The sequence below is a fragment of the Aristolochia californica genome, unplaced genomic scaffold (genome assembly GCF_029961685.1).
Source record: "Aristolochia californica isolate CCGP_79_NKW_82.1479 unplaced genomic scaffold, dmAriCali1.0.hap1 SCAF_5, whole genome shotgun sequence".
Lineage (NCBI taxonomy): Eukaryota > Viridiplantae > Streptophyta > Magnoliopsida > Piperales > Aristolochiaceae > Aristolochia > Aristolochia californica.
In genome coordinates, this window is record NW_027182214.1 from 1087841 (window position 1) to 1112027 (window position 24187).

The window sequence follows — 24187 nt, forward strand, 5'->3', positions numbered from 1 at the left end:
AATATTTTCTTTGACAACAAAAAAAGCTAGTGGGTTGCATAAAGTAAGACATTATTAAAATTGAAATGGTATTTCTTAATTTGTTCCACATGAGAATCAGAAAAACTTTATGTTGCCAAAGCATAAACCTAATATTATATTGCCGATACCAAAGTATCATCTTGAGCATTTTAAGGGTTTTTTAACATGATAATGCTTCCCTGTGAGGAAATTTTCAGGTACTGTAGTAATAATGAGCAGGGAAGAGCCATACTCTGACGCTTTCTTGACATGGATCGATGATTTTTCCTGTGCTTTCTCATGACAAGTATTGAAATAATGGAAGATACAGTGATTGCACCAACAACAGATCCCAGTACAATGCCCGCCACTGCACCACTGCTTATGCCTAACTTCGTATGCTCAGAAGATACTGTAATAAAGACAAAGAACCAGATCACAAGTTAAAAATGGAGCCGCTTTTCTAACTCATATGCTCTCAAACTTGCTCATTAGTCGATGAGTAAATTGATTGAAGGTCAAACACAGAAAATGGCAAGATTCTGATAGCACGTCATCATTTCTATAGTGAATCAGAATCCAGGTCAGGATACAAATAAGAACTCAAGCCAACCTCCTAATAACATTCTGACTATTGCCCAAAGGTACTATCAGTTGCATCTCATGGAGCATATGAAGAGATCTTCATCTATGAATACAATATGGTTGGATTGATTGGGTGTCATGCTATGTTTAAGTGCAGTAGAAATCATTATCACCAAGGCCTTGTTTCATTTGAGAGAAAAGAGACTGAAGAAAAGACAACAGGAAAGAAACCCACTTTCAGATGTTTGATTTGAGAGAAACCAAAAGAGAAGAAAATGCTTGTTGAAGGACTGACAATGTGGTGCTTAAGACATACCAGCTCTGTAAGGCGGCAGGAGTGTAAAGTTCAGCAATTCATATGGCCCAAAGACGTGGTTAGAAGGTAGTCTCCATCTTGAAAACAGACCTCTAATTCGTTGAACCTCACTATCATTAAACAATGTCATAGTAGTACCAGAAATATTAACTTGTGGGAATAACTTCAAGTGCATCCTTAGCCTTGGCCCTTCCTCCCAGATATAGGAATCAATTTTGAGTTGATAAAGATCCAAACCAAGACCTCTGGATAGAAAAGCCCGAAATCGCACCTCATATGGAGGAAAAGCAGAGATTCCAGGACTTTTTAACCGATATCCAATTCTAATAGGTGCAGCACAAAAGCATTGAGAATCTGGGGCAATATCAAAATTTTCCTCTACAGGGCATATTTGAACAGAACAACCAGCAATAGTGTTGGTTGACCCAGGTGGGTCCTCTTCACTCTGAGATCCACAGAACTGGCTTATGTTGAATTGATTTGAAGTTGTGCATACAGGATTTCCCCGCAGCCTGTATATTGATGTCACAAGTTATGACAGGAATCAATTACAAAAGATATAATAGAAAATTTCAGTTTTTTCAGTAGAAAACCTTTTTATTTGGGAAAAAAAGAGTAGTGGAATGCCACAAAAAGGAGCACATATGGGAAAACAACAAGGAATCAAAAAACAATAGCGGCTACCCTAAAAGCATGGCGATAGAATATAAATTACACAAGAATAAAGAGAAGAGCGCACAATGTGGTGAAGCCTGCAATATCCAACATGCACCAAGCAAGGGTCAGATATATGGGATCATAGGGTACATATATCCTTTTTACATTATGCCCCCCATGCATATGTTCCCCTGAAGCAGAAATGAGGTTCCCTCCTATGTCCATCCCTACCACATAGTGCCTCCCACTGTCTACTTCTACAACTCCACCCCCAATCCATTTAGTGGTGTGGATTGACCGACCCAAGGATCTAAAGCTAAATCAGACTCCTTTATCCTACCTGAACCCTATCTGTGCAATAAGTAGGTAGTATTTGGCTTTAGGTGATGACCTGATTAATAATTAGGTCAAGTTCAGGTCAAACACTAGGATGCGATTCATGCCAAACTTGGTACAGATATGTGGCCGTTTACACAAAAATATAAAACAATAAATAAAACTAAAAAATTAAAATAGCTAAGGACACTTGACATCCAGGTTCCTTCAAGAAATACTATCTTTTCTTTTGGTGAACAATTAGAAGTGAATTTTATTAGATAGAAGAGAAAAAGAAACAAGGGTAAAAATTGATGAAGAGAAGAAAAGGAAAACACAGCCAAAAAAGTAAAAGATAATACCAAATAAAAGGAAAACACTTTATTATTGTTGCTAATGTGTTAAATGTAAGAAAACCCTCCATGTGACAATTGAGCCAAAGGCCCAAGTCAAGTTTCTAAAAGATGTTCATCTAGAAAAAAAATAATTGTTACAATTATTTTTAAAAAAATTATTTTTAAAATTAACCAAGAATTTTATTTTTTAACTAATATGGTTATCATTTCCGTTATTAATAATGGCAACAAATGTACAATACAAGGAAGAGGCACCCTTTCACTTGGAAAAGCAATCCAAATAATAAAACATTAGTCTTACCCTCTTAATTTCAATCTAGCTGTTTCAAAGAAAAACATTATCGCATAAGAATTTTTCCATTTAAATTCATAATAGTAAAAGCTCAAATTACTTAAGAAAATTCAATTTTAGAGAAACAGAAGTCAAATACAACTTTTGCATATACACTATCTTTCTGAGAAACTGTTAACTGTTTTTTTTTCTATTTACATAATTTCCTTGACTTTAGAGATAATTCTTTCGTATTTTTTCCTTTTCAGGCAAGTTATGTCAAACCCAAACTCACATCATCCAGGTTTAGCTATGTATTATTGATCCAATCAATAAACAGGTCACATGTAAGTCTACATAATCAAGAACAGGCTCAAGACGACCCATCCCAAACCAGCCACATTGGCACGCCTACTCCCTTTGAACTCACCGTTTCTGCAGATTGGCTGACTTCTTAGAGAACTTCAAGGGCTTATGCAAAAGTATCTCCTTGTGTGGGAGTTGTGATCTGAGAGAAGATAAACTCGAAGGTTGACTGCTCAGGCAAGGGAGCTAATTGTGAAAATCGTGTTGCATTGAAATCTCATACTTTTTTTGTATGACTGTTCCTTAATGTTTTTCTTATAAAGGATGCTTCCTCTCATTGTGGTTTTCTTCCCTTTCACTATTTCTCTTTGTTTCTCTTTGTTTAATAAGATCATCCTCAGAACTTACCCCCCTCCCCCCCTAAGGCAGGAAAAAGAAAAAAAAAAAAAAACAACTCTATGCAACAATAGCTACATGGGGGATTTTCTAATGTGAGGTCATGGATTGTAGGAATGCATGAGGAATCAACATTCCGAGAGAGAGAGAGAGGAGTGCTATGTGATAAGTCAGTAAGGAAGATTTTGTGGAGAAACCTGAAAAGTAAATTATACTCTGCCCAAAAAACAAAATAAAAAACCCTCAGAAAGGGTTAGAAATTCATCAGCTTATTCTTTCTTTTTTAATTTTTAATTTTAAAGGAGTTTTATAAGGAAAGACAGGTATTTCATCAATTTATTCTTACAATGATCTTAAATGCATCAAGCAAGGATTATTGAAATACACAAAGATGCTAGTGCTAGAAAAGCAAATGAAGCAAACATACATAATGGTGACATTTGCTGGAGGATTAGGAGGACCTGAAATGTTTGAAAGCAAATTATTTTCCAAATTCCTGCAAGATCACAAAGTAAACGACAGTGAGTGATTTAGCCTGTCCTGCCTCCTCTTTAACGAGAAGAAGGCTTCTATTCTAGAGCTCCCTTCTAAAAAAAACTCTTTGAAAGAGAAATGCAGTTTGCCCACAATTATTTTAAAAAAAAGCTGTTCATACAATACTTGGTTATAACTATATGAGATGCAATTATTAAGAGAAATTACTAAAACACCTTTACTAATAAACCGAGTTTCATTAGTGAAATAACATGTGAAACTGCAATAAATTCGGGCTATGTTGTAGGCCCCAAAATAATAGTCCTTTCAGCAAATTAACAACATTACCTGAAAAATGTAATTTTTAGGTAAAGAAACTACTCAGGAGAGACAATGACTTTAATACACAGTATATTAGGTGAACCTCATTGTTAGAAAACACCACGAGAAGTAATTTAGTAATTTTACCTTGTTTGTAATTTCCAGTGATGACACTATCTTCCTCAGGATATATAGATGTGCTTTTTTTTTTTTTTTAAAATAGTGCCGAGTTATATTAAAAGGCTCAAACGGGCAAAATTACGAAGGGGAGCCGTCCCAAACAATGAGAGATTGCTGGGAGGTTCCAAATTTAGCTAACTTATCAGCCACAGAATTGGCTGACCTAGGAATGTGATTCCAAGTCCAAGAAATGGAAGATACAATATCTATAATAGAAGAAGTAATTGGCCAATGCCGCCAAGGGGGAGTGGCTGAATTAGAGCACCAACTTATAACCACTTTAGAGTCTCCCTCAATCAACAAATTCCCCTGAAGTCTGTCTTTGAAAATCTTCAACCTAAGATGAAGAGCATTCACCTCCACAGTGCTAGAATCTACAATGCCCACATGCCTAGCATAGGAGAAGATAGTTTCTCCACAGTAATTTTTGAACCCCCCCCCTGCACCAGCTGGACCTGGGCATCCCAAAGCACTACCGTCGAAATTAAGCTTTATGCAATCTCTAGGTGCATTAGCCATAATAGTTTTTTTTTTTTTTTTTTGAAAAAGATGTATATATTAACAGAGAGAATTACAAAGAAACATGCTAGAATCTGCAATGCCCACAGGCCTTGAACCCCCCCCCCCCCCCCCCCCCCCCCCCCCCTGCACCAGCTGGACCTGGGCATCCCAAGGCACTGTCGTCGAAATTCAACTTTATGCAATCTCTAGGTGTATTAGCCATAATAGTTTTTTTTTTTTTTTTTTTTTTTTTGAAAAAGATGTATATATTAACAGAGAGAATTACAAAGAAACATTAGTCATAATAGTTCCACATAAAAGTTGTTGGTTTATAAAGTTGAGAAATAAGTCTCCTAAATGGCATAGTCATTTTGGGATGGAATTAGACTTAATCTTAACATAGTATCAAAGCAGGATGTCTCCCAGTTGGGCCCTATTTGTGCTACATTGAATTGTACACTTTTTGTGTTGTCCACGTCTCAGGCTAGTTATCCGTATGTATAAGCCCGGAAGTGAACGGGAGTGTTAGTGGGGATAGTCATACAAAGATAAGTGTTATGAATAGTTTTTGGTTTATAAAATTGAGCAATAGGCCCCTAAATGGCTAGTCATTCTGGGATAGAATTGAGTTCAATCTTAACAAGGTGGATGAATATTATCAAACAAATGTCACACTAAAATAGATGGGATTGCTCTAATGTAGGCTGTTTGAATGAGGGACCTACCAGGTAGGACTGGTAATAAAGATTGCAGCTTGGTTGTCACACTCCAAAACCATAGGATTCTTAATTTCAAGGCCGAACTCCTTCAATGTTGATCTCACCCACAAAAATTCACTAATAGTGTGAGTCGTAGCTCGGTGTTTTGCCTTTGCACTAGACCGAGCCATAATATTTATTTTCTTACTCTTCCACAGTATTTTGCCTCTACATGGCCCTTTCGCTTGGAGCATCTGGTGTCACTTCTTTGACCTCTTTAGAATGCCTATCTGTCTGCTGCTGACCTTCTTTGGACTCATTCAGCTCTGACTTGGTGCCTCCTCTCCCCTCCTTGGTAAGTCAATGATGAAGTTGTGCCTCTCCTTTATCCCTTGGAGTATTTGGCTTGAGGACAACCCAAGGATCTTTCATCATGCTGCCACCTCCTGGACCACCACAGCTGATTGTATTTTGATGCATATCATTACCTGGCTCTGTTCCTTGGATGCGTGTTTGCCAACTTCAGAGGCAGCTCTTTGAGACATAATTAGGCCTTTGTTGCCAACCTCTCTCTGCCCAGACCGGCACCTATGGCTGCTTGGTTCTCCTCCAGTGAAGGTGCCATCAAGCTCAATATCAATGGCTCTTTCCTTGGGAATCCAATACCAGCTCGTTCAATGGCGTGTTCAGAGACCACTCGGGTCCAGTCTTTGCCTCCTATGTTGGGCAGCTTGGTGAGACTGACTCCACCACTACTGAGCTCCAAGGCTTGAGGTTGTGTTAAAGATTTTCTAGGATTGTTTCAAAGGCCCTCTCCTCGTGGAAGGCAATTCCTTTATTGTTATTAGCTAGTGCTCGGGCAAGGACCCCAGGGCACTTATGGTCATTGTTTTTTTAAATTCAGAATTTTTGTAATTCAGTTTGTTCTTGGTTACACACAATCAGATAAAAAAATTGTCTCACTGATTCCCTTCCTAACAAGGGGTTTGCCTCCAATTCTTCATTGTAAGAGGGTCCCCCTCCTAATCTGTTTCCTGACCTTTGAGTCTAATATATTAGCACTTTTTCCTAAAAAAAAATGGCATTTCAGAATAAGCTCTACTAGACGGGTTCACATAATTACTGTGGGACCACCTAATGAACCCAATATTTCAATAGATGTGTTAGGAGTACCCCACTGGCCCTCTAGTTTCACTCTGTTGTTATTTATATAGCATATGATATGGAATTTTACAAAATCATTGGGGCCTAGGGGTGTGTTTATCCAACAAATATTTCCTATAATCTTTGCCCACAATGAGAAGGTTCTTTTCACAAAATGCTCCATGTTGTAGCTTCATCAACAAGATGATTTTCTCTAATGGGAATATAAGCACTTCAAAAATATGGCAAAAACAAACAAGAGTTTTGAGTGAAGAAACGGCTGTTTGTGTTCTGCTTTTTAGTTCCAAAGAGCTATGCCAAATGCAGCCTAATATCTGACACCAGAACAATATAAAAAGAGATGAAAGAAGAAAAAGGAGAGAGAAAAAAGATATTTTTCTTCCAGGTCTTACAAAATAAGCTTTTCCACGCCACTAATATTCACATGGTGCCAAATGACAGACGGTACTGAACCACCCAAAAAATTGTTCTGCACGGACCTGCAACAGACAACTGAATCACAAAACTATAACCATAAGAGTTTAATATTGTATCAGCATCAGTTTTGCATTTTACCAATGCTTTCAAAGTAGAACATTTGAAACCAAGAGCCATTCTCATTAACTATACAAAATTAGGATTAAAATTCATTGGGCAAGTAAAGCTTAAAATCTAATTCAAAAAGCAATAGAGACCATGTATAATATTTATTTAATCAATAAAAAGTGAGAATAAAGGGAAAGAGTTCTTACAATCTTTGAAGTAAAGGAAGACCTGAGAAGTTCATATGAATAGGTCCTGTAAGATTGTTGCTTGAAAGGTCACTGTAGAAATTGTTTACGTACTCAATGCTTGCACAGCCATAAAAGACCAGAGGTACCAAATGAATTGAGCTAAGTTCGTGAATGCACTACATGATCCAGGAACCTCACTTACATTGTAGTGATATTAGCAGAAAGTTTATTTGATGGTATGCGTCCACTAAGTTGATTCCTGCTTAGATCCCTGAGATATGAATACCGTCCCCAAGTCAGACTCATAACTTACCATCCAATACAATCAGATTGCAGAAAAATAAAGTGTATATTTTAATCGTGACAGTAAAGCCGAAGAAATTTCTTTAAAAGCTTGCTAGCTCACAAATAGCCTAACTCGGGTATCTGACTAAGGTCTGGAACCGGTCCAAGAAGGCTGCAGTTCCTAAGACTCCTGCAAAATAAAATAAAAATTAACTTTTTTTTCCTTTTCGACAAAAAAAGATGGAAAATTAACTTTTCTTCCTTTTAAAAAAGAAGTTGGACAATATTTTACAAGTGTCAAATACTTTTTTAAGTTGTCAAATGAGGAAATTTTAGTCACATCACCATAAACATGGTTAAACACCATTATTGGACCCAGGGCGATTGTACTTAATTTTTCAAATTGACTTAATATAAGCAGAGGGAGTTACACCTGGACAGAAATATTAATCCTTTCTATCCCCTGCAGTATAGTCAATCTTTCCTGTTCTTCCCCACTCCCTTGTAGAAGTTAAAAAGAGAGAAATCAAGAAACAGACAAGATGACAGAAAGAGGAAATTTTCATGAACTTGATTGGGTCAGAATTTGACCTAAGCCCCCTTTAGTCAATTCGCTCAAGTAAATTAAAGCTGTGACAAAGATAAGCCGGACCAAAAAGCCATTTAAGTCACATGAATGTGAAATTACTATATTATCCCTCCACCTGAAAACATTAAAATCTGGACATTCTGCTTGAGATTTCTTTAATTTAATCTTTAAAATGTAGCAGAGCCATGTACAATCACAACAAAAAGAAATCAAAGATGGAACCCTACAGGTCCTTTGCATTCCTTCTTTGGTTTTTTCTATTTGCTGTAAATAACCACTGCATCTAATTGGAAATAATAAACTGAAATGTCTGATATATTAACAAGCTTAAACTCAAAAAGCAGAGAAAATGAAAACTAAAAGACACTTTCTAGCAGAAACTTATGGTCATCATTAGATAGAAGGAAAACAAAGAAAAGGCAAAAGTGTCTAGGATTCAAGAATGGAAACCTACAATTTAAGCAAGGTTGAGATGTTGGCATAAGAAGTTGGAACTCTGCTCCCATCAAATTTGTTGTTATCAAGTTGTCTGCAAAATATAGACAAGTACAATAAACACAATAATCTTGACACTTCAGAAATGACTAGGACTATGACAGAAGATCTCCAATGGAATATTCATGTGTCAGGCGAAACAAGATCAAAACATCATCTGGTATATAGAAAGATTCAACAGGAATGAAGAAGTCCTATATTTCTAGGATACCGCCGATTCAAATTATATGACATGAGATAAACCACTTATCCTAAGGAATAACAAATTCTTGGCTGAAGTCAGGATCAACGGTTAGTGGTAAACCTGTTTTGAGTTTCTGAACCAGTAGAAGTAAAGCTGAAGTAGGGAGGTATAAAAACACTTTTTTTCTTATTTTGGGGAACATAATGTGCTTAATATCGACCAGTAGTGTTTGATATGTGGGTAGAAACTCAAAACAGGGAATATATCAAAACATTAGCATGTTTCTATCAGAGATTCTGATGAAGTAATTCCGCAATTCCTATTAAAGATCACATTTAGAAAAAGCTGTGTCTTTGATTAGACATAGTTAAATAAGACTCCTACATGAAGCCTCCTCAGCAGTAAATAGTCAACCTACAATTAAGGGAGAGCATTGGTTTCACGCAGAAGATCACATCGAACCTTTAAAATTTATAGCTTTAAATATTCAAATGAATGAACAAAAAAAGTATATAGCAAAATACAAGCTGCTATTTTCCATGTTAAAGGAAAGAAGAAGCTGATATGTACAGGCAGGTGGGCCTCTTGACTGAGCTTTTCCAACAATGGCAACTTCCTTGGGTGGGACTTTAATGTCATACTTTACTGCAATGAAAAATCCCACCTTCCAGAAGAATCACTGCTTCCATGCGTAGCTTTTGTGATTCATTGGAGCCTTGAACTTGAAGAAATACCTACATCTGGAAAATCTTTCACATGGAGCAATAGGCAACAACCATCCATCCTATTCCGCCATGATCACTTCCTCACAAGCCAAAGCTGGTTGCAACTTTACCCAAACACCACTGTCCTGGGGAGCTTTTCCAACAATGGCACCTTCCTTGGGTTGGGGGTGAAAACCTTTCAGATTTGAGAATATGTGGCTGCAATCGGAGAATTTCCATCACATTATTGAAAGAAATTGGTGTTCCATGGTCCACAGGGGGAATGATCTCTTTGAAGTTGAAGCAACTCAAGTTCAAACTGAAAACCTGGGCCAAGGAGTCTCGTGCTGCCATCAACAACCGAAAGGAGTCTCTCCAAGTCCAAAATCACAATCTTGACTTGATTGAGGAAGGTAAACCACTAACTGATGTTGAATTCACTCTTAGAATTGAGATAACCAATGAACTCCAGAATATCATTTTCAAGATCAAATTTATTGGAAATATGGAGCTTGGCTCACTGAGGGATGGTAATATCCATTTTTCCCACGCTGTGGCATCCGCTCAGCACCAATTTAATCGGATAAATTCTCTCAACATTAATGGGCAGCTATCATCCAATAGATCGGAAATTACTAACACCATTTTGAGCTTTTTTGCAGACCTTTTCTTGATTGATTCACACGCCATTGCCATGGCTCCCCCTCAAAAGGCTATCCCCTCCTCTCCCAGAATCTTTTGAGAAGCTGTTCTCTCCTAAAGAAATTGAAGCCGCAGTCACCTCATTACCTCTTAACAAAGGCGGGGGGCCGGATGGCTACCATGGTGCATTCTTCCACATGGGCTGGAGCTTCCTCAAAGAAGACATCACCACCATAATGAAGGACTTCCATTTGGACATGCTCACTTTCAGAAGCATGAGAGCAAATCTCATTGCCTTGATTCCTAAAAAAAGCCAATGTGGAATCTCCCCGTGTCTTCAGATATATCATCCTCATTACAACTCCTTAAAAAATCCCACATCCTTGCAACAAAGTTGAATCCAGTCCTCAACGACCTTGTCCACCCATGCCAAACATGCATTCATTGAAGGGAGGAGAATCTTAAACTCAGCCATGACAGACCATGAAGTCACTCATTTGAAGGGGATCGGAACTGAGAGCTTCAGTCAAGCTTGGCTTTGAAAAGTTTTTCGATTGGGAGAAGCGGAGCCAGCTTGACGACATAATGCAGTGTGTGGGCTTTGGGCAGAAATGGAGAAACATGGATTGAGACCTGTATTGCCTCCCCCATATACACCATCCTCATAAATGGGAGTTATTGTGGGTATTTTAAGGGATTCAGAGGCATTCGACAAGAAGACCCAATTTCTCATTGTTGATCAACATCGTCGGAGAAAGCCACGTGGGACTCCTCCGCAGAGCAAGAGATACCGGCTGGCTGCCACTGATATCAGAATTTCCCTCCTTAGACATCCTGATTATTCAATTTTCAGATGATGATGCTATCTTCATAAATGGAACCCAAGATCAGCTCCTCAACCTCAAAGCAATCCTTGCAATCTTTGAGCTGACCTCGGGCCAAAAGGTGAATTTGGCACAAATACACCTTATATGACTTCAATCTGATAAAAAATATTTGTGATCTATCGTGGATCTAGTTATCCCAGTCAATGGTCCCACGAGGAAGACAGAGAGCATTGCGCCCACAGGGGCACGGTGTCTCTCTCCCCCTGCAAATGACCCTCCTTCTGCCCACCTCTTCGGATGGGACATGGCTCAGATCACGGAGACGAACAATCCCGTCCGGAGAAGCTGCAGCAGCATCAGCATCAGCAATAGAGAAACGAAGCGGAAGAAGAAGGAGATCAAGCACAGAGAAAAGATAGCGACCTGGTTTGGCGAACCATTATTAGCTGAACCTCGAGACGAAGGATAAGGTTAGATGAATTCTCCGAGTTCGATTTCCGAAATGGTAAAGCAATTGTCTCCTTCCGACGAACACGAGAGAAGAATGGGGATGCCATTCGCATCCTCTTCCGATCCGGCTTGAAGAAATCCTTCATTTCTCTCCCAGTCAGAGTTGCGGAAGCTTTTCTGGTCATTTTCAACAAGATTCGGACTGGCAAGACAGGTAGGAGCTTTGGAAGGTCACTTTTCACCGATGATCTGGAATTTCAACTCCATACTCAATATCACGGAGGCAATCTCGAATGTGCCATCAGTCAACGTCATGGATCAAGGATAATGGGTATGGTTTTCTTACCCCTAAGCTCTAAATCCGGCCTTGGATGGAAAAAAATTCCACCTAACCCTGCTATGAATCCTCAAAAAAAATATCCTCCAACAACCTCTCCCCTCCCCGATGCCCCCATCCAGAAAAAAGTTGACCCTTCATAATTACACCCCCCCTCCAAGAGCTAGCGACCAAGTGCCACCCTTCCACCCCCCCCCCCCCTAGATCTTTCAACAAGAAAAACACTATTCTCTTACCCTCCCGGCCCAAGCTATGACTAAGGGAGTACGCCGGCTATCCTTGGCTACAGTCATTTCTGTCCACCCCGCCAACAAATAAGAAATTGGATTCATGGAAAAGCCACAACAATTGAAGTTCATGCCACTACTCAGATTCAAGACAGACAGTGGCTTCTAGTTTTCAACTCGGCAGAAGACCAACAAAAACTACATAAATTCAAGAACAAAGTGGGATCTTCAATTTTGAGAATGGAAGATTGGACTTCTGGCCTCACAACCCTCTTTCGGGCCACTAGGTGGTTGCTCGAGGCATTCCCGAGGAGCTACGGTGCCGACACACCCTGGAATGCCTTGCTAGCATCTTCGGTGAACTCATCTGGGCAGAAGATCAGCCGGCGCTCCTCCACTGGGAGAGATTTCTCCTCCGGCCAAAAATTTCGGTAAGTGGAACTCATTACGTTAATTTTATCTCCGGCGAGATCACTACCTGGAGTTCGAAAACCTGGTCGTCCTCCCCGCCATGGTTTTTGACTCGCAAGGCCTCTCGCCGAGTCCAACTCAGCCTGGGTTGACTCAGAAGAGTTCAGAGTTAACTCTATACTTGGCTGGCCCCGAGTCAAATCGGAACCGAACAGGGACTCACCTAATGAACCAACAGGGACAGCTGTCCCAAACCCAAATTCAAAATTCAAAAACCAAAGAACCTCGGAATCACCCCTCGTCCTTTCACCTGCCAAATCGAACTTCCTTCCTCGCCCTCGGTCAGACCACCCTCCCCCACACCGCCACCTGTCAGCTAGGCTAACAACGCCCAACTCCCAAAAAATCCTCCCCCCCGCACTTTCCCGAACACCAGCCCCTTCAAATCCCTCAAATCCCGTGCCCAAAAAAGTTCGAAATCCCCACCTGTCCTCGCTCTGACACCTCACCTGCACACTCAAGCCATCCCCTCATCTATTCCAAACACGTCACCAGCCACATCAACCCTCTCTTCTCCCAAAAAAATCACATAGAACCCCCTTTCGCCGCCCTCGGTTAGATCACCCTCCCCCGCCCCGCCACCTGTCAGCTGGGCTAACATCGCCCAACTTCCAAAAAATCCTCTCCTTGCACCTTCCTCAAACGCTTTCCCTGCCCTGACCCTCCGAATCTTGAGCCCATCAAGTCAGATCACCAATCCCCATCACTCCTCCTAGAGCTCCGCCCCTTACATTTGCCCCATCCATGCCCCCTCAGCTCCTCCCTCCAGCTACTCTGACAACCCCTTCACCTTCTTAGATAACCTCATCTACCTCGAGCGCCACCCTCCCCAACTCTTCGACTCTTCCGCTACCTACCATAGCCCTGATCCCGAGGGATCCCTTCCCTCCCCCCCCCCCCCCCCCCCCCCTTCCCAATGCGACCTTACCCCACTCAAGTGTTGCGCCCTTTCCCCAAGACTATCCCATCCCTCCGAAAAGCCAAATTGCCCCCATCCACATCATCTCCAAACCTGCAACCTCTCCTACTCCACGGCCATCCAGTCAGAAAAAAGCTTTGAAATACCCGCCCATTTTTTGTGATCTAAATCTTCCTGATCATTCTATCTCTTTTCATGTCGAAGGACGGGAGATTGTCCCAATTGGCCCACCCCTGACTCTGGCATCTTCTACATGTCATTTCACACAAATTTGAAACTTCGTTTCTTCACCACCTCTGCCACACCGAGCCACCAAAACCCTAGCTCCCCAAATAGTCTTTTTAGTGCCGCCACTTAGAAACCCCCCACCCTTCTGTCATCCCCCCAGATTAATGATTGCCCAACTAACAACATGTCAAATTCAGGATCCTTCTCTGATGAAGGAGATCGACGTGACTCAAACTACAAGGAATGTCCAAATCTTATTGAATGGCACAATCACTTCACCCCCCACCAAATAAATGGCTGCCAACTTGTTTAAATACCCACTTCCCCCACATTTTTTGTCCAACCCCTTTGGCAACTGTTAAGCCCAAGTCAAATAATCCAATGGAGGCCTCAAGTTCTTCCAACAAACCACCCATCACCCTTTAGCTTTCACATATTCCAAAAGAACTCCAAAAAAAGGCCTCCCGCTATTCCCTTTGCTTCCACCTATTCCAGAAGAAAGAAGAAGAGCAAGGGCAAAGAGCCTAGCCCGCCAAAACCATGCACTCCCAAAAGTCCTCCGCCCATTCCCTCCCCTCCAAGACCTAATTATCTGGCAAACTTCTCTTTTATCTCCCAAAGTGAGGCTGCTGATGATTTCATCCAGTTCCTCAAAGCTCAAGAGCACAAGTATCCTCCGTAGGAATTCGAAGAAATGACAAAGTTAGCGTGGGAATTCTGCAAATATTACTACAACTCTCTCCACTGCCCAGAGGAGGATCTCACCCCACCCCCCTCAACGATTGTTCTCTCATGGAACGTTAGAGGAATCGGCTCGCGCTCTAAGCGTGCGGTTATCAAGGCGGCCCTTTTTGAATGTAAGCCAAACATTGTAATATTGGTCGAAACTAAGTTACAAACTTTTGATATTTCTGTCGCTCATGAACTTTGGTACGACTCGGACCCTGAATGGGCAAAGGTTGACGCGATTGGGCACTCTAGTGGCATTCTTGTCATCTGGAATCCAAATTCAGTCGAAGCCATTCTCACTCAGCTAGCCCAATTCTCCATCAGCATTCGCTTTCGTGACCGGTCCTTGGGAACCTTTTGGGCCCTAGTTGGCATTTATGGCCCAACTCACCACTGTGACCGTGCCTATTTCTGGGAAGAAATCCTCCTCCTCGACCAACTCTGGGACCTACCTTGGTTCCTTGCTGGGGATTTCAATGCCACTCTTCGATGCTCTGAAAAAAGCCCTCCCACCATTAGAACCTCTTCGACAATGAGAGCCTTCTCGGATCTCATTGGTAGCCTTGAACTCTCTGAAATCCCACTCTCTAGAAAAAAAATCACCTGGTCAAATGGCCAAAACCCCCCAATCCTCTCCAAACTTGATAGATTTTTTTCAAATAATGATGGCTCCATCTTTTTCCAATACGTCGGGCCAAGTCCTCAATAAAATTGGCTCTGATACCAGCATTGGTGGTTTGGAGATGGAAACTTCTCAAACGTCTCCCTCCTTTGGCACAACATAGTGAAGCTTTTTCATAAAATCAACCCTGCTATCTGGTTCCAAGTGGGGAATGGCAGCATTCTACGGTTTTGGCACAACACTTGGATGGGGCAAAAGCGTTTAAAGGATCATTTCCCTAGCCTCTTTCTCCTTGTGAGACATCCTAAATGTGTTATCTCTGAAATCACCACTAATGGAAGCAGAAACAGGCTGGTTGGAATCTTGATTTCCATCGAGCCTTAACCAATTAGGAAGCAATCTCTACCTTGTCCCTCCTCTCCCAACTTACCAACCTCTAACTTGTAGAGGAACAGCGAAGACATTCCCATTAGGAAACCAGAATCTGATGGTGAACTCTCTATATCTAGCTGCTTCAAACTTCTCCTAAATGATTGCCCGAGTGTTGTGTCTATTGCAGCTCAAGCTTGGGCCCTCTCTTCCCCGAACAAGGTGAAATTCTCTTTGTGGAGTGTTGTTGAAGTCAAAATCCTTACGTTGAACAATCTTTTTTTTTTTTTTGAAATGATGCTGAATTTTATTAAGACTAAAGCTCAAAAGAGCAATTTACAAAGGAGGGAAGTCTTCCCAAACAATGAGAGATTATTGGGAAGTTCCGAATTTTGCTAATTTATCAGCCAAAGAGTTGGTTGATCTAGCAATGGAATTTCAATTACAATGAGTAGAAGATACAATGTCAGCAATACTATTAGTGATGGGCCACCAAAGGGGGAAATTGTCTTTGGAACACCAACTTATAACCGTCTGCGAGTCGCCTTCAATGATTAACTTGCCATGGAGACGATCCTTGAAGATTTGGAGGCCGAACAGCAGAGCACTAACTTCAGCCATTATTAGAATCAGCAATGCCCATCGAACCAGTATAAGAAAGAATAAGGTCTCTATTGTGACCTCTGAACACACCACCTACTCCAGCCAGTAGGGGTGGCATCGAACCGAGCTGGTTCGCGAGCAGCTGGAGCTCGGCTCTTTAACGGGCTCGAGAGTCGGGAGAGGGGGGGGGGGGGGGGGGGGGGGGGAGGAGGATTTTCCGCCTTTGTCGCTGCTCGTCGGCTGCTAGATCCCCTTCCCTCCGATTTCTTCCTCTTCCTCCAATTTATTTGCCTCCGTTTCCGTCGCCGCCGCCTCCATCGCAGCCGTCCCCGCCGGCACCACTAGAAAATCATATTATTTTCTAAGTAAGATTTTCCTGCCAAGATGGGCTAGAAAACCATATAGAAAATTTTTGAATAAGTATTTGACGGTTGATGCTATAATACTTTTAGCTTGAGGCAATTTTCATAGCAATTTTGTGTTTGACATTTTATTTGATTAAAAATTTATCGATAAGTATAGTAATATATTAAATTGATTATTAATTTTTATTTATTTCCCTAGAAGAGGCAATAAGAGGTCCATTTAACTTTCTAAGAAAATTTTAAAATATTTCTTGTAATTTTCTAGTAAGTCTCTAATAGTAATAGGATTTTATTTAAAGTTTTTTTGGAAAAATGTATCCTAGAAAAAATATTTCTAAATTTTCCTAGAATATAAATTTTCAACTAGGGGCACTAAGGAAGACATAATAAATTTATGGCCAGATTCAAAAATTACAAAATAAGCTAGACAACATTTGGGGTAAAAAAGATTAATATTGGTGGGTTCTAATCCATTATCGAGATTCAATCCCGAACCTCCCCTATCATTCTTTTTTTAAAATGTATGCATAATGTTATAGATAATTTGTTTGACATATATTTTATGTAGAGTATTAAATGTAGGTTAACCTCGAGCTCGGTTAAAATTATTAGGCTCGAGCTCGATTACAATTTGAGGCTCGAGGCTAAGTCAGCTCGAGCTCGAGTTTGAAATATTTAAATCAAGCTTGGCTTGAACATAGGAAGGTTCAGACTCAGTTGGATTTGATGCCACCCTTATGCCCAATTTTAAGTAGAGGTCATGCCCAATTTTATGTAGAGGTCATGCCCAATTTTATGTAAAATGTATGCATAATTTTATATACAATTTATTTGACATGTATTTTTTGAAAAGTTTTAAATGTATGTTGGAGCTCGAACTCGAGACATGTAATTTTTGAAAAGTTTTAAATGAATGTTGAAGCTCGAGCTTGGCTCGAACTCGGTTAAAATTATTGGGCTCGAGCTCGATAACAATTTTAGGCTCGAGGCTAGGCTCGGCTCGAGCTCGAGTTCGAAATATTTAAATCAAGCTTGGCTTGAACATAGGCAAGTTCTGGCTTGGCTCGACTCGATGCCACCCCTACCAGCTTGCCCAGGACATCCAATAACACTACCATCAAAATTCAGCTTAATGCAGACACAAGGGGGAGGATCCCAAATGGCCATACTCGGAGTTCTGCTTGGGCCAGACATATGAGCGATCAAATTCCAATTTTCCCGAAGGGAAATCCCCGATAGAGTGGCAAAATCCTTCCTTGTATGAAGCCAGCTCGAGATGAGGCCAACGGTGAGAAGTCGTGTTGTCCGGGGTACTAGCTTTGGAGTTGAATCTCCGGTTGTTCCGCTCTAGCCAATTGCACTTACGCTGAACAATCTTACCAAGAGAGGTACCCCAACCCCCCACCTCCCCACCCACCCCCAACACAGCCTTACTTGTTACCTCAGAGGTGAAAGCATTCCTCCCAAAGGACGGTTTTCTGGCCTCCCAGAGAAACATCACCTCTTGGCTCTCCACCTTGAGGAAATTCCACCAATTTGAAGCTGGATATGTAAAGGAAAACTGGTCTCGAATTGCTTTCTTTGCATGCCCAAAGCCCACCAGAATTCAGGAATAGCTCCCTCTCCTGCCAGGCTCCATTAAGATTGTTAGAAAAAATGTCCAGGGGTATTTTGGTCATTACACTACTTCCAGAGTTTTATTTCTATATGTAATCTTGTTCTATGCATTGAATTATGTTAGTGGTTAAATTTTCATGTACATAGGATACATAGTTAGGGAGATATAAGGCGAATAAACATTATTGTATGTATAAGGGTATTATTGTAATTTTGATAAAACCCTATCTTTAAATAGAGTTGGGTATCGTGCACGACCCTCAATGAGCCTTCTTTTGGTTCTTTTCTCAATCTCTCTCTTCTCCTTCTCTCTTTTTCTTACTTCTCTCTCCTTCAACCACCAAAAACTTTAATTTTTACAAAGCTCAACTTTGACAGCAGCTGCTTAGGGAATCCAGGTCCAGATGGAGTCAGAGGAGTCTTCAAATCAAATTCAGACAATGCCCTCTTTGTAGCAACCCTTGGGCAGACTGTCTTCTTGGTTGCTGAACTTTCAGCTCTTGTGCAAGACTTAAAGATAGGTTCTAGGGCCACCTAGTGGCTGAGGGTGACTCACTTGCTGTCATCAATTGGTGCACCAGCGGCACCCACCCCCTTGGAGGCTTAAACCCCTTTATTTTGAAGCCTTAGATGTTGCCTCTGATGTAATCGATCGGATTCATGCATTGAGATCGGCCTATGGCTGACTCTCATATTCAAGAGGGGGTCACCCTTCAATCCCTCATTGTTAAGGACCCCCTCTCTTCCGCCTTGTAATTTCCTTGGCCTACGGGCTTTTAATAAAATGGCACCTTTCCCAACAAAAAAAAAACTGTTATGGAGGAACTCAGAAAGAATTGCATGGCATTAGAAAACATACAGAATAAGCAAATTGGGCAATAGAGAAAACTCTGGGGGAAGATGGCCAGATAGGTTGTTGTTGTCCAGCAAGCTGCAGAAATTATTTTTTGTCAGCAACGGAAACATGAAGATATCAATCTGAAACACCATAAATAAAAAGCAAAAATCCAAGAAAAACCAAAGTGTGAACAAACAGAAAAATGTATTCACTAGTGTATTAACAGATATAACATAGGCTACCAACTATCATACATGTGAATAACATGTGGCAATCTGGATAGTTCTGGTGGTATCTGCCCACTAATTGAATTGTTGTTCAAGTGGCTGCACACGACCAAAAAAAAAAAAAAAAGAAAAGAAATTATATTAAGATGTAGAATCAAATTGAAGAATGTAATTTGTCAGAACCCACTCACATATGGCTTATGCTCTTCAAGTTTGCAAATGATTTTGGTAATGAACCTGAGATGTGGTTCTGATCTATTTGTATTCTATTTAAATTAGGAAGATAACCAAGTTCATCGGGCAATGGACCTGTTAACTGATTTCCACTCAGGAGCCTGCATACATGGGTCACACACAATCAGTTTTCTTCTAATAGAAATGCTATAAGCTGATCAAAGTTTAAGAATCCAGCTAACAACAGATAATGATATCAAAATATTCAATAGCAGATCAAAACATCTTTCTCTAGACACCATAGTTTCCCAATCACAGAAGCCAATATAATCTGGTTCACCATTCTTCACTCAAAGAGGCCATGACACCACAAGATTTAATTTTATTTTATTTTTGGAATAAAGTTAACAAAGGCTTACTTTAAGATAGGCAAACAATAAGACCTCAACTATTCCTCTAAAATTAGTAAATAGTGGCTTGTATTTCTGCTGCCATTAACTTTTGGATATGTAGTAGAGGATCGATTTAAGACAAAGCAACCAAGACACCGACTATGTCCTTTATAGTTTAGTTGAGAAACAATGGTTGGAAAGACAGAAGCTTTTCATTAACCTAATTCCAAATGTTTGGACCATGATTAGAAGGTGCCTCCTATTTAAGCTAAAATGACACAATACAATATTTTTACTGACAAAATACAATACTTAAAATTATCAGCATACTACTGTCAGGTAACCTTTTTCCTTAATCATTTGACCATTCAAAACAACATGTCAATGTTAAGAAGGAAAAAAAACGACACTACTGATTTTTGTTTGAGCAAGCTATTTCACTTTACTTCCTAAATAAGGTATGTGTCTCTAGCTACAATGTGACATTAACTTCTTCTAGAGGGACAAGATGATAGGAAAGTAATTGATACCATATGACTTTTCGTTCTCATTTCTCGCAACAATATTGTTAAGGAATAGTCCCACATGGATTAGTGAGTACAAAGATCTTGATTTTATTAGTTGGGAAAGAGGTTTCCTAAGTTGGCTAGTCATTTTGGAATGGTCCTTGGACCCAACTTCACATGGTATCAGAGCAGGTACTCATATGTGGGCCTACACCTAAATTATCCACTTGTAGAGCCACAAAAGAGGGTCTACACCTAAATTATCCTCTTTTAGGGCCACAAAAGAAGGTCTACACCTAAATTATCCACTTGTAGAGTCACAAAAGAGGGCCTACACCTAAATTATCCCCTTGTAGAGCCGCAAAAGTGGACCTACATGTGAGGGGGAGTGTTAAGGAATAGTCCCACATGGATTAGTAAGTACAAAGATGATGAGTTTATTAGTTGGGAAAGAAGCTTCCTAAGTTGGCTAGTCATTTTGGGATGGGCCTTGGACCCAACCTCACAAATATAAATTACAAAAAGATCAGGGATTGTCCTTTTCTAACTTTCCCTCAACTTTGTGGGTAGGAAGGTTCAGCAGGTCCAAATGCGAGTGCTGATATGGTGGTCTTCGTATTCAACTACGGTGCAGTCCTACAAACTACTTGATGAGATTAATCAGATTGATTGCTAATGACTCCTCATATCCTCCAAGAACTGTTCAGGAACCTTTTCAGTGACAATAACTACAAAAGCATCTGTAAGTTATAGATGAACTATTTGGATGTGCACATGAATGTAAAGATTTGCGATAAATTTTTTGACATTTTTAGTAATTCTTAAAATGTTCATCATTAGATTGGTGCTCAGAAGTTTAGCAGGAGACCAAAACTACTCATGAATCAACTAAAGAAGTCTCCTCTCCATAATATGGACACTAAGAACCACCAAAAACTCCAATTAAGCAATGTTTGCTTGCTGGTAATTAACAAAATATCTTCCAGCACAAAGAAACTAGAAGCATATTTTGTTATTTTGAATGGTACCCCACAAAATACTTTAATCATCTAACAAAATTTAAGTTTAAAAAAGACAGCCAAAATATTAATGTTACACAAAGTCCACAAACTTTTCCAGATTTTTTTTTTTTTTTTTGGCATAATCTTGCCTGTATAGAAGCATGTTAAATCTAAGTGCTAGTGAAGACTATAATTTACAATGCATGTAATTATGAAACTTACAGGAGCTCCAGCGATTTAATACTTCCAATCTCCTTAGGCACATTGCCACTTATTTTATTCCACATAAAATCCCTTCCAAAGCACAGTTGAAGGTATCAGACAACAGAAATGATTTCAATCATGAATAATTATCTAATCAAATGAACCAAAATTGGCACAAACTAAACTGAAGTGATCCAAGATATTTTTCATGTTAGCATATAACTGAGTTATGACTTACAATATTTTCATATATGAAAGTTGACCAAGCTCAGGTGCTAAAGTTCCAGAGAGATTCTTATTTAACAGCAGCCTACAGAAAAAGCAAAAGAGTATGCATGTACTATGTAAGTCATTTCATAGTTTTTTTCTACTCATAGAAGGAAAATTATCAATAACTAGAAAGATGAGCACCACAACAAAAAGTAGTTGAATTTTTTTTTTCATAGGATTTATCTGTATCACCAAATGTTTTATTGTACTACCACTTTCAACAGCCATGCGAGCAATCAAACTCCTTTGCCATACTAGTGGGTGCCAACAGGGTAGAAAAACTGCTAAACTATTGTTATCCAGAAATTGCTCAAAACTTAAGCACGATCAGGAAGGGGGAGAAGGAGGGGGATCGCGTAACCATCTTCATCAGCAAAGAGGCCGGTCTTAAGCTACCCTACTTAAACTCTTTCTGAATGTTGGTGAGTAAAAAGCCCCACCATTCTATGGCTATAAATGTGCTCCATGTCTCAAGCTAGTTGTTTGAAATTGAAAGTTGTGGGAAAATAGTCTGACATAAATTTCCAACTTTGAAAGATCTTATACTTATTAGTTGGGAAGAGAAGTAATTTTGCCCAGTCATTTTGGGAGGAATAAATACAACTTTGCATGATATCAAAGCCGATCAGGGTCAATCTATTTGTGTTAAGTGTTGTCTGTGTGGGTTATGTGGGTTGTGTATCAGTTCTCCACATCTTGGGCCAGGTTTTCAGTGCAGACCTAGAGGTGAAGGGGACTGTTGGAGGGTAAAAATCCACCAATCCATGGTGGTACATGAGCTTCATGTCTCAGGCAAGCTATATAAGAGCAAGAGTTTTAGGGGGGAATAGTGTCAAATTGATTTGAGCTAGGAAAGATCCTATTCTGATTAGTTGGGACGATACCAAATTTCAACTACTCATTTTGGAATGAACAGGCCAACTTTGAGACTAGAAGACCCCTCTGTTGCATTTTGAGCATGACACCATTCTTCTTCTATAAAGGACCATAGATAAAATAGCTACCATCCCAGATCTTCTTTCTATCAAAGCTAATCTTAGGACAATGCCTAAACTGGTTCAAATCCTCTCTCTGTAGCATTTCTTAGCTAAGTTGTGCCACAATGAGTTCTAGGTGGTCAAGCTGCAGCCATACCCCTTCCAAGTTGCTAACTCACCTTCCTCCCCTGCCTAGTCAATGTTCAACGCCATATTGAAGCCATTGAAAGAAAAGACATCAGCAAAAGAACTCATGATAGGATCAGGAATCCTTTGACAAACACAAACAGGCATGTATGCCAAAATCTCAAGAAGGAATAAACCAGAATTCACTAGGTTGTGGTGTGGAAATAGATTAATCATGCAAAGGGATCTCCTTCAGGTATAACAGGTACCAAGAAGATTCTTGACTTCCATTGGTCTTGTTCCTGGCTATGCATCAAAAAATTGGGCGGGCATATGCAGGTTAAATTGATCTCCTTACATTGGCTTCAGGTATCAGTAACATTACTTTTTTTCTAAAAAATAATAAAAGTATAAAAACTTGGAAAAGGGGAACTAATGGCCTGAGGCACTAAAAAAAGAATCTGCTGCTGATTTGAAACCATTATTCCTGTCGATAGGGCTTCTGCCTCAATGGCCACATGGGTTTTCTAGTGTGAGGTGTACTAAGGTATAGGGTATAACATTCAAAAACCTTGACACCATTATTCCCAGACCAAATAAAATTATCAGGACCAAAGAAATAGGAAATGTAAATAGGAGAATCAAAGCTTACAGTTCCCTAACATGCAAATAGCCATCATTGAGTGATCCATTGAAGCAAATAACACCAGTCCAATTCCGAGTACATGGATCACCCTTATTCCAATCACGAAGAAACATCTGAGAGTCATTCAACTTCCCCTTGATAGCCCTCAGGGCATCAACTGCAAAATATACAACTGGTTAATTGAACTTTAGAACAAATATTAGCAATATAAGTGGCTGAGGCAGACCTAGTGATGAGGAATGGCTAGCAAACTGCACTCAAGGCAAAAACATAATCCATCATAGTGTGACGAGCTTTTACAACCATTGGTGAACGGGGTAAACGAACAATAGAGAACCACATAAAAAAATTCATCACATCCTGTGTGAAGGGACAATGAGCTCTAGGTAATTCACCTTCAGAAGGATCAGTAATCTGAGCTCCCACAAGCAGCAGAGTACAACCAATCCAACCAGCAAGAAAGACCACTAAAGCACATAACCTCAAGCCACACATCCTCAACTTCTAAAGCCTCAACCGGTACTAAACCGCAGCCCAGATGAATCAAAATACTCAAAATTTTACTTGAACAAGATGGTGCACACAAACAACAGAACACCTGCACAAGAAATAACTTCAAGAGCTCATCACTTCCATTTTCCCGAAAAGATCATTACCAATGCATTGTCTCCAGACCTCATGAACTGAGGCGATTTTCAAACTCTCTTTTCCTAATTATACGTGTAAATGTTTGTGACGACAATACTCAAACGGCAATAACAGTGATTGAATGTGTACCTTGTCCCAGAAGTGGGAAATTAGCAAAACCCACGAGACATTATCCTGAGGAAGCCGAAATAGCACAAAGGATATTTGATTGAAGGCAACCCAGTTGAGAAAACGACTGACGACAGCCTCCGGAAGCATTTTG

General features: G+C 40.1%; 1 protein-coding gene across 1 annotated transcript in view; it reads right to left on the reverse strand.

Annotated features, from left to right (window-relative positions):
* Positions 1-23824, reverse strand: part of LOC137965550 (probable LRR receptor-like serine/threonine-protein kinase At1g06840) — a 28498-nt gene extending 4674 nt beyond the window's left edge. The window contains exons 1-15 of the mRNA XM_068811816.1: positions 23673-23824; positions 23284-23434; positions 21497-21568; positions 21277-21348; positions 19173-19316; positions 19009-19080; positions 18776-18847; positions 8582-8656; positions 7660-7728; positions 7456-7524; positions 7272-7343; positions 6933-7019; positions 3630-3698; positions 902-1413; positions 254-412 (exon numbers count right to left, since the gene is read on the reverse strand). Coding sequence (XP_068667917.1) covers positions 254-412; positions 902-1413; positions 3630-3698; positions 6933-7019; positions 7272-7343; positions 7456-7524; positions 7660-7728; positions 8582-8656; positions 18776-18847; positions 19009-19080; positions 19173-19316; positions 21277-21348; positions 21497-21568; positions 23284-23434; positions 23673-23772 — 1795 coding nt within the window. The 5' untranslated portion in view covers positions 23773-23824. The remainder of the gene's footprint in view (positions 1-253; positions 413-901; positions 1414-3629; positions 3699-6932; positions 7020-7271; positions 7344-7455; positions 7525-7659; positions 7729-8581; positions 8657-18775; positions 18848-19008; positions 19081-19172; positions 19317-21276; positions 21349-21496; positions 21569-23283; positions 23435-23672) is intronic.
* Between the last annotated feature and the right edge of the window lie 363 nt (positions 23825-24187).